This window comes from Myxocyprinus asiaticus, chromosome 26, assembly GCF_019703515.2.
Source record: "Myxocyprinus asiaticus isolate MX2 ecotype Aquarium Trade chromosome 26, UBuf_Myxa_2, whole genome shotgun sequence".
Classification (NCBI taxonomy): Eukaryota; Metazoa; Chordata; class Actinopteri; order Cypriniformes; family Catostomidae; genus Myxocyprinus; species Myxocyprinus asiaticus.
In genome coordinates this window covers 43,009,104-43,024,601 of record NC_059369.1, presented here as the reverse complement: position 1 = coordinate 43,024,601, position 15,498 = coordinate 43,009,104, and the positions used below count along the sequence as shown (strand labels likewise).

Below are 15,498 nucleotides of genomic sequence, written 5' to 3'. Positions count from 1 at the left end.
TTTTATAGATTCTTTTTTTCAGTGTTGAATTCCATGTCTTCAGAAGCGATATAATAGGTGCGAGTGAGAAAAAGAACAATATTTAAGTGCTGTTTTACTCTAAATCTCCACTTTAACTTTCACTTTCTGATGTAAAAGTGAAAGTGGAGATTTAGAGTTAAAAAAAGGACATAGATATTGTTCTGTTTCTCACCTACACCTATTATATCGCTTCTGAAGACATTGATTTAAACACTGGAGTCATTTGGCAAAAAAACAACAGTCGCAAAATAGCGTTCTCAAACTTGGCGTGTATTGACAATCGTCAAACTGACCATGGCCCTTGTCCTTTTTCTTTTTTTCACTGTTTAGAGACTAGTGCTGTCACAGAGACAGGTGTAATATTTCGTAGCACCTATTTAAATATTTTTTAGGGAATTGGGACATTTTATGCTTGTGAATTCATATAAAAAAAATAAAAATTGCTTTCAAGATTTCAAAAAGCAAAACAAAATCCGTTGTTTGAATTCAGAAAGCTTGAAATCTGCAAGTGGACTGAATAAAAAAAAAAAAAAAAAATTAATTAAATGTATATGTTATGTTTGCATGTAGTAGCTTTGAGGACGTGGCAGTTCTAAACCAATGACATAAACACGTTTGGATAGAAGTGGACCAATCGTAAAGCGGCAAAGGCTGCGTCAGCAAGGGCGGCCCCTGAGCGGAATCTCCAATCTGATTGGATCGTTAAGCGAGGCCGGTGTTCTATCTCAAAACTGATTGGTCCGTTGATGTTCTATCTCAAATCTGATTGGTTCGTTGATGGAGACCAGGGTTCTATGTCAAATCTGATTAGTCCGTTGATGGAGACCAGGGTTCTATCTCAAATCTGATTGGTCCGTTGATGGAGACCAGGGTTCTATCTCAAATCTGATTGGCCGGCTGAGCGGGGTCTCAAACTGTAGCGGATCATCCGGAGATCCTGAGACAGACCGGGCGCTGTGAAACGCTGGAGGAATCGGTATGTGAAGTTGTAATAAAGCATGAAATTTTTTTAATCTCTACAGTGCACTTTTATGCCTCACTGTTTCGTTTATGTTATGTAAGAGCCGAATGAGTTTGCAATTGGCGTTGTGTGGTTTCCAGTGAGTTAAAATGTATGAATTATTATGATATAATACCATTTCTTTGGTAACACTTTATAGCAACGTTAATAACACTTGGTAGCATTATCTATTACCAAGTACATTGGAGCACCATTTTATTACTAATGTGGTTATCATTCACTACAATTATATACATTAAAATACCAAAGTATTACCATCTGTTATCACTGCGCCATTTTTAGTAAGGATAATGACATAAATATTATAACATTCAAACAGTTTGAACTGTGAAATATTGATATCAATATAAATATATTTTATTTACAGGTATTACCATTCCATCAGGTGAAATCAGTGTTGGGTGTAATGCATTACTAAGTAATTAATTACTGTAATTAAATTACTTTTTCATTGAAAAAAAAGTAAAGTAAGGGATTACTCTTAATTTTTCAGTAATTTAATGACAGTTACTTCTGATTTAAATGCATTAAATACTGTATAGACTCTAGAATAATTCTATATAAAAGAATAGTTAATTTAAAATCGAAATTTAACGTCTAATGTTAAAATATAATTTTTTTAATAAATTTAACGCCGCCCCCTTAAATTCTATGGCCAGTTCATGAATAATTTATTAGATTTTATATGATTTATTTGAAAGAATTAAAAGAAGAGTTTCATGTTTATCCTTGTATTTTTCATCTGGTCAAGGTTGATCAGGGATTTAGATAGTAATTAGTAATGCAGTTCTTTTCAGACAGTGTAATTAGTACAGTAATCTAATTACACTGTAGAAGATGTAATAAGTAGTGAGTAATTAATTACTTTTTTAGAGTAACTTACCCAACACTGGGTGAAATAGAGTTTGGGGTTATAAGCATTCCTACGTTTATGTTCTATATAAGACAGGAACTGAAGGAACACTACAGTTTCAATATAGATTTATCATTATCGGACCATCAGAAAACCATATATATTTATTACAGCATTAAACTTAGTCTGTGCGCTTATACCAGTTACTCTCTGGGATTCTCTGTGTTTCACAGCGTAAAGAAGATGGACCTGTGGCCGCTCTTGGTTTGCATCGTCTTCTGTGTTCTTCAGTCCTCCAGCAAACCCATGGAGAAGAAGGACCGCGTCCATCACGATGCCCCCCTCAGTAACAAGGAGCATGATGATGAGGAGAACTTCGACTACGACCACGAGGCTTTTCTTGGACAAGAGGAGGCGAAGACCTTTGACCAGCTCACTCCAGAGGAAAGCAGCGAGAGACTGGGGTAAAAACACACCTAGTAATGTTTTGATGGCAACCAGCGAATGGCTTACTTACTTTTAGTTGTGTTTACACGTTACGGTGAGATAGAAGAAAGGATTTTAACATCAGCTGTAAAGGCCTTTTCACACCGGAGGCGATGCGATTATGCAAAGCGAATTGCCGACGAATGGCCGCTTTCACATAGAAAGCAACGCAAATGATCGCTGTTGTATAAAACATCATGTATACACAGTCTTAGGGGTTATTAGAAAGAGTCGTGTTATTAAAAGTTTAGGCATGTTATCATTTGGAACAATACTGATTATATGCCACTGCCACGCATACTGCATATATAATGTGTTAAGCACATTTGTTTAAAATCACTGCATAGTGCAGACTCATAATGACTGTTGAAACAAATGTTTGATTTTATATTATTGCCATATGCCATGTTTATCTACTATATCATCTATTTACTCTGTTATACATTTGTTCAAAATCCTGTATGTTACGAATTAAACGCTCCAAGAGTCTATATAATGCGCACAATAAAACAAAAATCCCATCTTCAGTCTGACCCATTTTTAGATGCTTTAAAACGTAGCTGTTGTCAATGACTGTAAATGATTGCACAGCTATAACGAATACATCATTTTGTGGGGACACCACCACGTTTTATATAGTTTAATATGTGTCCAGGAGTGTTGGTTATTCATGTTTTTGAGACGTTATATACATTACAGCTGATTTTCTATAAAGCTGAATTAATAATTCTGATTAAAAGTAATAGCCAGTATCATCCAATCACTGCCAACCGAGTTAAAATAAAATTTTGCATTATAAATTCTGAATCTATGTACTGATTATCATTGTCCCATGTCTGCCAAACATGTTTAGTGGTCCAAACTTCATCTGCAGCCTGAAACTGAACTTTTGATCGGACTTCAGGAGTGAATGCACTTAACTGCATAGAAAGCTATAGGATGCACCCTTGCTCCCTATTTAGTGAGTGACTTAACCTCCAGTGTGCTGTCTGTCTACACTGGTCTCAGAACAGTTCGAAATGCTCCTTATTTTCATCCTAACGCCATATAAAGCCACTGAAAGCAATATTTTCCAGCTTTTGCATGAATACTTTTATTCTCAATGTGATAATGCACAGTGAATATATAAGAATGCATTTACTACAGGGGGCCTGGGTAGCTCAGTGGTAAAATACGCTGGCTACCACCCCTGGAGTTCGCTAGTTCGAATCCCAGGGCGTGCTGAGTGACTCCAGCCAGGTCTCCTAAGCAACCAAATTGGCCTGGTTGCTAGGGAGGGTAGAGTCACATGGGGTAACCTCCTCGTGGTTGCTATAATGTGGTTCGTTCTCGGTGGGGCGCATGGTGAGTTGAGCGTGGATGTTGTGGTGGATGCTGTGAAACCTCCACACGCGCTATGTCTCCGTGGCAACACGCACAACAAGCCACGTGATAAGATGCGCGGATTGACGGTATCAGACGCAACTGGGATTCGTCCTCTGCCACCCAGACTGAGGCGAATCACAGTGCGACCACAAGGACTTAAAAGCGCACTGGGAATTGGGCATTCCAAAAATTGGGAGAAGAAAAATTAAAATAAAAAAAGAATGCATTTACTAATGTTAATGAATAGAACCATATTGTACAATGATAAAATATAACACCATTTATTTAAAAATTAAGCTAAATGACCCACAGATGTGTTAATGTTGAAAGTTATTCAAAATAACTAACATGTTTTTTTTGTTTGTTTTTTTTACTTTTGAGGAAACAGTGTCCCAAAGTCCACATATGTGGACATCATGTTTATCAGCGCGCTGACGTGCGAAAAATGAATAATTTGTTTTAAAGCGGCATATCAAATGAAACTAGAGACGCTACTCTTTACAACCAAACAGGTTTCAATCAAAAAACTTAAAGATGTTTCTTACCAGAGGCACTTTTTTTGGCGCTGCGCCTGTAGAAGCACTTGACGCCACGTAACTCGGTGCATCAGAAGTTTAACCCTTAAATGACAGTCTAGAGTGTTGTGTGCAGTATTCAGTCAGTAAATTATGCTTTGCGTATAGCAAAGCCAAAATACAACGTCCACGCATGTGGATGTGTGATCACACGAGGTTAAAGGGGATGCAAGGCAGTGATGCATCAATATCATTTACTTGTTAAGAGAAGCTATTTAAGAATTGTCTTTCTTTTTCAATTTTTAAGGCATTTAATGCAAATGAAACACACATCCTCCCTGCTGGTTTAGGATTTCTTCCTCGAGTTCCTTCAGCATTTAATGTCGGTGGTCAAAACAGCTTTCTGTGCTTGAGCGCCACCTGTTGCTCTGGTTTTAGTAACTGCAGCAGCTCCTGACACGTGATCAAAAGCTCATATTTTATTGGTCAGGGCATTTCATCGGCGACGAAGAAAAAAAATCAGCACACACACCGTATAAAAAGCTTCGCTTTGTCGGCCGCGAATGTTCACTCCAGTTGTGAATGGCAATTCAATGTTTCGATGGAAATCACGGTGAAGATTTGCTTTTGGTGTGAAAAGACCTTAAAGCTACATATCACGTTGCTGCTAGTTTTTGCATGATAAAAAGGCACAATTTCCATCGATGTCAGTTTACAAACGTTTATTTGTAGCAAGAAAGCTAAATGTAATACTAAATATTGGACAAATCTGGTCACCGTATGAAGATCTTCTTTCTCAATCCACAGTAAGATTGTAGAAAAGATTGACGAGGATCACGATGGCTTTGTCACCATTGATGAGATGAAACGGTGGATTAAACACGCTCAGAAACGCTGGATCTATGATGACGTGGACCGTCAGTGGCAGGCTCATGATCTCAACTCAGACGCCTATGTTTCCTGGGACGAATACAAGAACGCCACCTACGGTTACATCCTCGGTGCGTTTAATACGTTCAGTGATGAATCAAATGTCTGTGCGTCAAGCTACAAATCCAGACTAATGATAATGTGTACGTGTGTTCAGATGAAGCCGACCCAGAGGACGGATTTAACTACAGGCAGATGATGGCCCGAGATGAACGCCGTTTCAAGATGGCTGACCAAGATGGCGATATGAGGGCCAATAAGGAAGAGTTTACAGCGTTTCTGCATCCAGAGGAGTTTGACTACATGAAGGATATTGTAGTGCTGGTGCAGAATGCTTATTATTTATTCTGTTTTCGTCCTGCAACTTTTCCATATCATTACTGTTCCACATCATTGCTGCAATTGAAATGCGAGTGTGCTTCTAGAAGTTGACGAAACAGATTTTCAGCAGATATGCACATTCAAAGTGTACCGTCTTTCTATTCTGGATCAATACAGTGCTCACATTTTTTTTTCTGTTTTTGATCTTCAGGAGACCATGGAAGACATTGATAAAAATGGAGATGGTCTCATTGACTTGAATGAATATATTGGTGAGAATAATGAAATCAACATGACACGTTAGAGTTAGATTGGACAGAGTTCAGTTGTTTGTTAACTTTCAGGACCGTGTAATAATTTGTCTTTCTCTTTCCCGTGTGTGTGCGTTTCAGGTGATATGTACAGTCAAAATGGAGATGCGTCTGAACCCGAGTGGGTGAAGACAGAAAGAAAACAGTTTACAGAGTTCAGGGATAAAAACAAAGATGGTCGTATGGATAAAGATGAGACCCGCGACTGGATCCTGCCATCCGACTATGACCACGCAGAAGCCGAGGCCAAGCACCTGCTGTATGAATCTGATGCCGACAGGGTAAAAGCACTTAAATAATCCACATTTTTGCTTTTAAAATAATCCTTCAACACTTATTACAAACAAGTCATGTCCATTACCCTTAACCCCAACCGTTAAGCCAAACGCACACTACACAACTTGTTTTCAGTCTTGTTTTCCGTCGTGCTGCTGCGCACACTACATGACTGATCGCAGACTGGGTGTGTCAACTACACGACCATTCGTCCCCGACTGAGGCCCTGTGAACACCTGGTATTATGCGTTCACATGTGTACAATGGGACACATCACCATTACACCTGGTCTTCTCTTTTGACCACTTGCGTTTGGGTTTCGAGTGAAGTTCTTGTGCATGTTACATGCATTTTATTTTGTATTTATTTATTTTATTATCTTCTCTGAGGTCCACTTATAATGTCAATAAAGCTTTTTTGCACCAATAAATAAATGCTATTTTTCTATTAAGGAGGAAGTTTTGAGTTCTGAAACTTACAGTGTTTTTATAGTACAATGACCTCTTATACTGTATGTCAAAGATCAAGGAAAATATTATTCCTAGTGTCATGACCCTTTTAAATCTGCACGTAACCGGCAAAGTTTAAACTCTTGTTTTATTTCGGCAGCGCTCCGCTGCTGTGGCATTACAAACCCAATGTCTGAATGTGTTTGAAGTGGATAAAGGTCAAAACAGTTGTTACAGATTCATCCCATTTCAGACAGTTTGCTCAAAACGCATCTTAAAATTATGATTACGAAATTAATTCACAAACTCGCGCAATTTATTTGTGATAACATATATCAACATATCTGGCTTGCGCCAGTTTTTGCACTTATTTGCAAAGGCTGGAAATAGCAAAGACAGCGGGAAGGGAGAGGTGGGTGATGTGTTATTTTATTTGCTAATTATTTTTGTCTCCTGCTACCCAATACCTTGCTCTCCTTTTGCGCTCGCTGTATATCTCATTGGCTGTGGCTCAGTGCCGGTTTCTCACGTTTAACGTGGGATAGTGCACACAACTGACGACCAGATCTCTAGATATCAAGCGGGTTTGAAATCTGTCGTAGCATCTGCGACTATTTGGGGAGTGTCACAGGAGTATGCACACTACACGAACGTTGGTCTTGAGATTTGAGACTTCTAGCAGCAGACTCAAAACATCAAAGGAGACGAGCTGAAGTCGTGTAGTGTGCACTAGGCTTTACAGAAAGTCACTGAGGGGTCTTTGCTAGTAAATGCAGTGCATTTCAAACTTAAATTTAATAGTTTTGTACATAAGCTAAAGTTTATAGTAGACTAGATTTAATTTATTTATTTATTGACATGTATATTGTTCATAAAAATCAGAACACTAAAAAAAAACATGCTAAAATGACATTGTTTACCTTTGATAGAACTGTGTAGCCTGTTATGATTTTTAATGTTGACAGTTTTTAAATTGTTAGCTGCTCCAACAATTGCTTTTTGTCATTTTTAATGACAGGACGGACGTCTCACGAAGCAGGAAATTGTGAACAAATATGACTTGTTCGTCGGGAGCCAAGCAACTGATTTTGGAGAAGCTCTAGTCCGACATGACGAGTTTTAATTTTGGAAAGTTTGTACTTGAAGAGTGCAAAATGGACAATAATTTATTTTATGATTTCAAGCTTACTTCAACAACAGTTCGTTTGTGTGTTTACAAACATTCCAGATTTTCTACTGCGAATCGATCAAATCCAGTTTCGTCTTTCATAGGTTATCGCTCACAGATCGCGATGTGTTTTCATATGCACTGAAAATATGAAAGAGTGTTCAGGTTGCCTTGTGAAGCTTGTTTATGTAGCGTGTCGATATTTGTCTAATTGCACATTCTGGGTTTATGATGCACTAAAATGTGTCCATATAAAAAGCAACATTATAGCTTGTCGTGCAACCCGACACAACAATAACGATTTCAACACTACAGTTACCAGTGGAGATATTGCACATAATATGAACACTTTGTATAAAGAAACAAAACCTGTATGTAAACTACATTTCTAAGTGATATCAGCTGTTTTACAACCACTATATGTACATTTTAAGAATGCATGATATTAGAAATACAATAAATTAGTAATAGATCATCTATATTCAGAGTCTCGCACTTTGAATCATAATGGACCTAATTGAGGATTAGGTTCTTGAGTCTGCAGATGCACAGATCAGAATGCCATAGACATTATAATGAAGGTTTATCAGATAAAGCTGGAAATTGTGCTGATCAATTAAATACTCTGGGAAGTTTTTTTTTTTTTTTCAATCCCCAGTGGACAGTAAGTACATACTACAAGGACAGGTAAAAACTGATCTGAGATCAGCACACAGGTATGGGTAACACAATGGGCCAGAAGCGTAGTATCCGTGTAAACCACTCTTAAAACTATTCTTGCGCTTGTGCTAACCAGGCCAGGTGTGATAACGCTACAAGCGATAAAAGCTGTTTTTCATGTACATTTTGTCAACACTTTATTGATCGCTTTGTTTTTACTTCTGGTGCATTGTGCTAGATGGCCCAACCCACTATGAAATCTCATTGGTCCAAAATCCTGCTTGTCATAACTGTACATTAAACATCAAATATCGTCTGATAGGCTGGGATTGTCTTGCGTCAGCGGCTTCGCATTCATTGTGTACAGACACCTTACTTTTCGCTTAACCTCTTAAACACTGCGTGGGGAGGCGCTATATGGCAAGCCATTTTAACAGTTAAAAGACTGAAGTCTCTGGGTGCATATAGTAAGTTAGGCATATGTGGTATCATTTGAAAGCTTAGAATCTGATCTTTTCAGAGAAGAGATCACTTTTGCATTTAGTTACATAAATAACAAAATAAGGCCTGAAAACATTTATGTCGCAAATTGGCCCCACCTTGAGGTTACGTTGTAGAAATGTTAAAATTAATATAAAAGTCCGTCACATAGCACGTACATAGACACATTGAGTCATTTTCCGGAAGGTGACTGTACAGTTTATATTGTTGCCATAATACCACAGTTTGAATTATTTTCAAAAATATCACAAAGTGAATTTTCTTTTAGGTGAGGCATAAAATGCAAACATCACTTTTATGTGCTGACCACTGATCTGTAAGCCCCAAATAGCCTCAAACTTTATATCAAATCTTACCTTTGGTTGTTAGCTTTAAAATTAGTTAAAGATATTACTTGTTTACTTGTTTGTTAGCTTGCTTGGGTTGTAGCTAAATTTGAACAAAATATGAAGTCGGGTACAAAAAGTATGAGAAACAAATCATCAGCAAATTAGGTTCCCATCATAGAAGATGAAATGTTACACATCATTGTAAAGCTGGGATTCTCTGCTTTCCAATGGGAGCTCTAGACAGCTCAGAAGCCAAGATATGCAACAAAACAGTGTGGAAGCTCTCAGCGCTTCAAAAAAAGACTTGTTGTCTATGGTTGAGCGCTAAAATGCGTTAGAGCATCACCTACATTTTAGATCAGTGAAAGGTGATAGAGGAAAAAAAACTAATTCTAGTACTTGCTGCCATCCAGTGGCATAAATTAAGACTTTTTGCTTGAAAATAGATGACATAGAACTGAAACAGCATTCTTTTAAACTAGACATATAGAGATTTCTTCCCAAAAAAAAATTGTATCATAAAATTGTAAACATATACAATGTTATTTATTAATTATTGTACCATTTCTTAACATTTTGGGGGTTATCTGTAAAATTAGACCATTTTTATGAAATTAGTCCACTGTATGTGTGAACAGGGAGCTTTTAAATTTGAGTGTGAAAAATTTCAGGTGGTAGCCCAAACATCCTGCATAGTGTAAGAGGTTAACTTGTTGCATCACGCCTGGTGAGAACCTGGTTTTAACGTAAATCATTGTATGCATATCCCAAATAATGTCCCTAATAAATAGATCAGCAATTTATGAAAACACCCCCAGTTCGAAGGGCCCATCAATTGCAACCTGTCATTTAGACCTTTATAAAGTGTTAGAATGGTCATTTATGGACTGAACCACAAACCTTTTCCTTTCCTCAAGTGCCTTTTTCTATCTTGTGCCCATAACCGTAAAACTGCTTCATGTTTTTCGTACCTTTTTCTCTCTGCTGTTCGTACATGACTGAAAATGAACTCCTTTCTTGACTTTAGTATATAATTTGTGTATATATGTTTGTCTATAATTGAATGTGAACTGTATTCAATATGCTGTGTTCAGGTATTGTAAATATTGTCTTGAAGCTGAGAGTTTTTCCTCAATAAAATGTATTTAAAAACACATTTTATTTGGTTTGCATTTCTGGGTTGTCTTGGCTATGCATTTTATGTTGTTTCTAGTTTCGTACAAAGTTAAGCTTTGGGTCCACTAGGGGGTGAGTTTGGTTATGTTGCTCAATAAGTGTTTACATGCACAATTTTGTCTAATTCTGCTTAAATAGCTGACAATGTGTGTGATCATGTAAACACCTGAAACGTTTTGACTTTATCAGGGTAGTACGGTTTAAGAAAAAAATGATCGGCACATGTAGATTTTTGCTCATTACCCAAAATTTCATGTTGCATGTAAACACCTAAATTACCGGTGTTGAAATTAAAATGATGATTTAAAATCTCACGTGAACGCGTTTTTTAATAAGCTGATTTTTGGTAGATATCAGCGAATCGATGTGCAGGTAAACACGCTCATTGTAAAAGACTGGCCAGAATGATAGAAAAATAAAAAATAAAAATTGTCCTGACGGAGATGTGGCCTGGTGGATAATGCTGACTGTGTAGATGAATTAACAAACATGATTTAAGTCAATAATACATTTTATTTAAATACAAACTCCAGAGTAGATTTCAGTACAAAGAAAGCATGTCCATATGCAGTGTTACTTTGTACACTACATAGAAAGAACTTTTAAAGTTGGAATTTAAAGTTGAAAATGCCCCATTATTATTTAGAGCTATTCTGAAGAGGATCCTCGTCACCCATAAATTATGGGGGAAAAGTAATTAAATATCTTGTTCAAATCCATGAACATGCCTAGGAAAAGTTTTTGGGTAGATGGCACACACATAAGCAACTGGCAGGATACAGGGTTGTGTACACTGTAAAAAAACAATTTTTATTTATTTATTTATTTTTTTTAAAATAGAAAAATCATGAAAAAATGCTACAGTAAAAATACTGTTATTACCATTTACGGTAAAAAATATATATATATATATATATATATATATATATATAATTAAACAAGACAATTCATGTAATTTTACAGTAAAAAAATAAATAAATAAAGAAGGGAAAAGTGTGATTTACCTTTACATTTAATGGTGGAATTTATATTATGTTTAACAAGACAAAACATGCTTTTTTTTTTTTACAGTAAACTATTGTTGAAATTACGGTGAAAATAATTGGGCATTCTCAGAAGTCCCTTTGTGAACCAACACATTTGACCGAATTTTACTGAAAAATGTTTGTTTCCTATTTTTGGTATCGGTTATGTACATTGGATTGTTTTGTTACATTTTATGTTTAGTTAATGTTTATTGAATTACTTGGTAACAATTTACAATTAGATTCCATTTGTTAACATTATGTATCATGAACAATGAACAATATATATTTTTTACAGCATATATTAATCTTTGTTAATGTTAGTTCATAAAAATACAATCGTTCATTGTTAGTTCATGTTTGTTCATACTGCATTAACTAATGTTTCAAATGGAACCTTATTGTAAAGTGTTACTAATTACTTCAGTTTCACATGTGTTACCTTGATGGTGTTTTATGCATATTTATAGGCCATTGCTCTTGGAAGGGCCACTCTTGATACCTGCTGTTTTTCTATGGTGGTTAACAACAGTACATTTAAAAGTACAAAAGCAGGTTTTTGTAGTTCCAGTAGGCTGATATATTAACATTATATAATTAAATGACATATACGGTAGTGAACGGTAAAATATACAGGCACCAAAATGACTTCCCGTAATGAAACACGGTCACTAATTTTTAAGGTGAATGCCTGAAAAGAATGAAAATTGATTCCTTGTTTTGCCTACTTTTCACTATCCTGCAGATGGCTTATTTTATTCTCTCTTTCCATTTTAAGAAGGCTTGTTTGGTTTCCGACCTCAGTATTGGCTGCAATATGACTAATTCAGTATCGTTTTCAGCATCCATCACAATCCTCTTCCCTCAGTATTGTCTCTACAGTCATTGGTTTAATCTCCATTGCTGAGTTGATCATTTAAACGTTCAACCTGCATTTCTGCACTCTGATTGCTTGCATGTTTGTGCCAAGCTTGGTTGCAACAAGATAGTACAGTTCCTGATTAGTTGCATCTATGCTAGAAACAGATTCCTGGTTCTCTTCTGGGCTAATGTTATCTAAATTTGTTTTGACGTCCTCATTAACATAATATATGTTTGATCTTGCTAGATCTACAGTACATCTGGTATATTGTTCTCTTTCTCAACTGTAAGACATTTTGACCCATGTGAGCTGAGTCAAGTGTCTTGCTTAGTTGATGTACTTCTGTCAAGTCTTGGTGGGCAATGATGTTTCGGTTTGGTGTATCTGTGTCTTGGAATCTTATCTTCGATTGATGAACTCTCTCAGGTCTTGAATATGCCGATAGCATCTGACTTAAAGTTTGCCAAACATGTTACAGCTGCTATATTTGCCTCTTAAATCAGGTCTTTTGGGGTAACGGTATTTGGTTCTCTTTGTGTGGCATCTTCTAACGTTAAACTTTGTGTAACAGTATCATCCAAGTTTCTTTCTTGGTCTTCTCCAGGTACAACCATTTTAAGTGACTCAGGCAACTGGTGACTCATTTCTTCTGGATTGATATCAACAGTGCTGACTCTGTCATTTTTTTTTATCTCTATTGGATCAGGTTTATATATGTCAAAATCTGTGTTGAAGTGTGTTTTGAGCCTTTCTGACTCTGTGTTAAATACTGCTACGCTTGTATCCACTGTGATAACCGAATCAGCATTTGCCTTGACATTATCAGTGTTTACTTCCTTTAAATCCATACAGATTGAGGCTGTAGCCTCTGTGTTTTCGTGCACTGTGTACAGCACACTTACGCCCTCAACATCACATTCCCGAACCAGAATGAAATCTCGAAATTAAACCGTTTTACTTTTGGATCTGTCCAGTGGCTTTCCATTGGGCCGCAGGGCAGACGAATAGTTTCCGAGCACCATGTCGGATTTGTTCAGTAAGTTCACAGTGGATGGTGCTGGTTTTTCTATTCTGGTGTAGGTGCCTTATTTGCCATATAAAGGTGAGGTAGAGCAGTCATACCCGCTGAAAGCCTCGTTGCGATGGAACAGTTCCTCAATAAGGGGCACCGGTCTGCCATTTTTTACCTGCCAGAGAAAGACAACATTGTTGGTTCATATGTTGAGTTGAGGACTGTGATTTCACCCAAGCAAATAGGACATGGTTAGATTAGGGTTAGGGTTCTTGTTGATCCTGGTACAGCATTTCTGTTGACCAGTTTTAAATCCAAGTCCATTTTAAGGATTGGGAAAGTGGTAGGTTTATGGGTTGGTCTTCGGCATTTTCCCAATCCTGGTCCTGGAGACCCCACAACACTAAAAATGTTGAATTTCTCCATAATCTAACACACTCCATTCAACTCAGCTCATTAGTAGAGGCTCCATGACCTCAATTGGGTGTGTTATATAAGGGAGGTGTTGGGGGTAGTCCAGGACCAGGATTGGGGAAACACTGGTGTGGCATGGGGGGCGTGGTCATGTTTCGGTCTGCGGGAGAGCGGTAAGGCTCGCCACCTGGGTCATAATTATCTCTTAACACCTGTCTCTCATTATAGTGATGGTGGAGGGAGACCTGAAAAGGCACGCCAGAGCGTCAGAGGAGAGAGAGAGTGACCTCTTGTTAAAGCACGACGACCATTAATTGAGAGAGTTTCATTAATGAGAGAGTTTTCATTTATCTACAAGCTGTTTTAGGTTATCGACGGTTACCGTCGATTGTGTGTGACCTTGAACCTGCTTCGTTGCCTCCCGGAAATGCCGCCATGTAGTCCTCTGCCAGCTGGACGGCCTCATCCAGTGACGCCGGCGGTGGCACTGGACCCACTCGGACATGCCTCGAGGAAGTCTCGAGGAGATGAACTGCTCCAGTGCCACCAGATCGACGATTTCCACGGCGCCGCGGGTTCCCCCCACCAGCAACCATTTCCAGCAGGCGTCATGGAGCTGCTGTGCAAAAGCGGGTGGGCGGCCGTGCTTCCCGAAGCTCAGGGACCGGAATAGCTGCCGAATCTGCTCCGGGGTTCGACCAACCCGTTGCTGGATGGCCTTTCTCAGGTGGCTGTAATCAAGGAGGCTGGCGGCGGGAAGTTGCTCTGCCGCTAGCTGCGCCTCCCTGGAGTGTAAGGGCAACAGGAGGGCCGCCCACTGATCGGAAGGCCACCTCCATACCTCAGCTGTCTTCTCGAACAGGTTGAGCAAGGCCTCTGGATCATCATTTGGCCCTATTTTCATTAGGGCCACAGGTGGGCTAGGCTCCAGGGAGGTCGCAGCGCCAGCCCCCTCCCTGGCGATCAGGCCCTGGAGCACCTGCCGGTCCTCCTCTTGTGCCTGGAGCAGGACTTGGAAGCATTGTTCCTGCTCTAGGCATACCTCCATGAGGGCTTGATGCTGGTTCTGCTGTATGCTGGTGAGGGTCTTGAAGACTTCGCCCAGCGGTGAGGACTCCATAATGGCATTCTCCTCCAAAGCCGGGTTTTCAGCACCACTGTAAATAATCTCAGTTCGTGGGCAATGGGGGAGTCAGGAGACAACGATGCAGGTTCAAGGTCAGTCTTTTTAATTGTGTTTAAGCACACACAATCGATGGTAACCATCGATAACCTAAAACAGCTTGTAGATAAATGAAAACTCTCTCAATTAATGAAACTCGCTCAATTAATGAAACTCTCTCAATTAATGGTCGTCGTGCTTTCAGGTCATTCTCTCTCTCCTCTGACGCTCTGGCGTGCCTTTTCAGGTCTTCAGAGACAGCAGTGCGACAGAGAGAGAGTTACGGGCAGCTGCCCAACACCTGTGTGTGTGTGTCTTTTGGTTCAGTTTATAATTAAACTATTATTTATATTACCAAGGTAGTTCTCGCCTCCTCCTTTCCATTGAGAGTGTTACAGGTATATAGCAATTAAATTAAATTATTTAATTCTGAAATCAGAAGTTCTGACAGCAGAATTAGGTAATATCACCTGATGGCTAAATATGTAATTAGGGTTACAGTCCTTTACAATGGAAGTGAATGTGGCCAATCCGTAAATGTCAAAATACTCACCGTTTCAAAAGTATAGCCACAAGATGTAAACAATATGAGGGTTAACATGATTTTAGTGTGATGAAATCACTTACTAACCACAGCTGTG

At 38.5% G+C, this 15,498-nt stretch overlaps 1 protein-coding gene across 2 annotated transcripts; it reads left to right on the top strand.

Annotated features, from left to right (window-relative positions):
• Window positions 1-928: 928 nt before the first annotated feature.
• On the top strand, window positions 929-10,354 carry LOC127417296 (calumenin-B). 2 transcript variants are annotated; one of them, XM_051657218.1, is made up of 7 exons: window positions 929-997; window positions 2,129-2,359; window positions 5,069-5,262; window positions 5,349-5,515; window positions 5,724-5,784; window positions 5,905-6,104; window positions 7,567-10,354. In XM_051657218.1, exons 2-7 carry the CDS (start codon window positions 2,139-2,141, stop codon window positions 7,669-7,671), a joined length of 948 nt encoding a protein of 315 aa, XP_051513178.1. In that variant the 5' UTR covers window positions 929-997; window positions 2,129-2,138; the 3' UTR covers window positions 7,672-10,354. The 2 variants fall into 2 exon arrangements, with proteins under 2 accessions (XP_051513178.1, XP_051513177.1); XM_051657217.1 differs by lacking the exon at window positions 929-997 and having other exon boundaries at window positions 1,015-2,359.
• The last annotated feature ends 5,144 nt before the right edge of the window (window positions 10,355-15,498 follow it).

What these genes read in the sequence shown, in the direction of transcription:
- LOC127417296 (XM_051657217.1), top strand. Translation starts at nt 1,974, where the DNA reads ATGTTCTATATAAGACAGGAACTGAAGGAACACTACAGTTTCAATATA. An exon ending in TGAAGGATATTGTAGTGCTG is followed by an intron (nt 5,516 to 5,723) that starts GTGCAGAATGCT and finishes TTTGATCTTCAG; the next exon opens with GAGACCATGGAAGACATTGA. An exon ending in TGACTTGAATGAATATATTG is followed by an intron (nt 5,785 to 5,904) that starts GTGAGAATAATG and finishes TGTGCGTTTCAG; the next exon opens with GTGATATGTACAGTCAAAAT.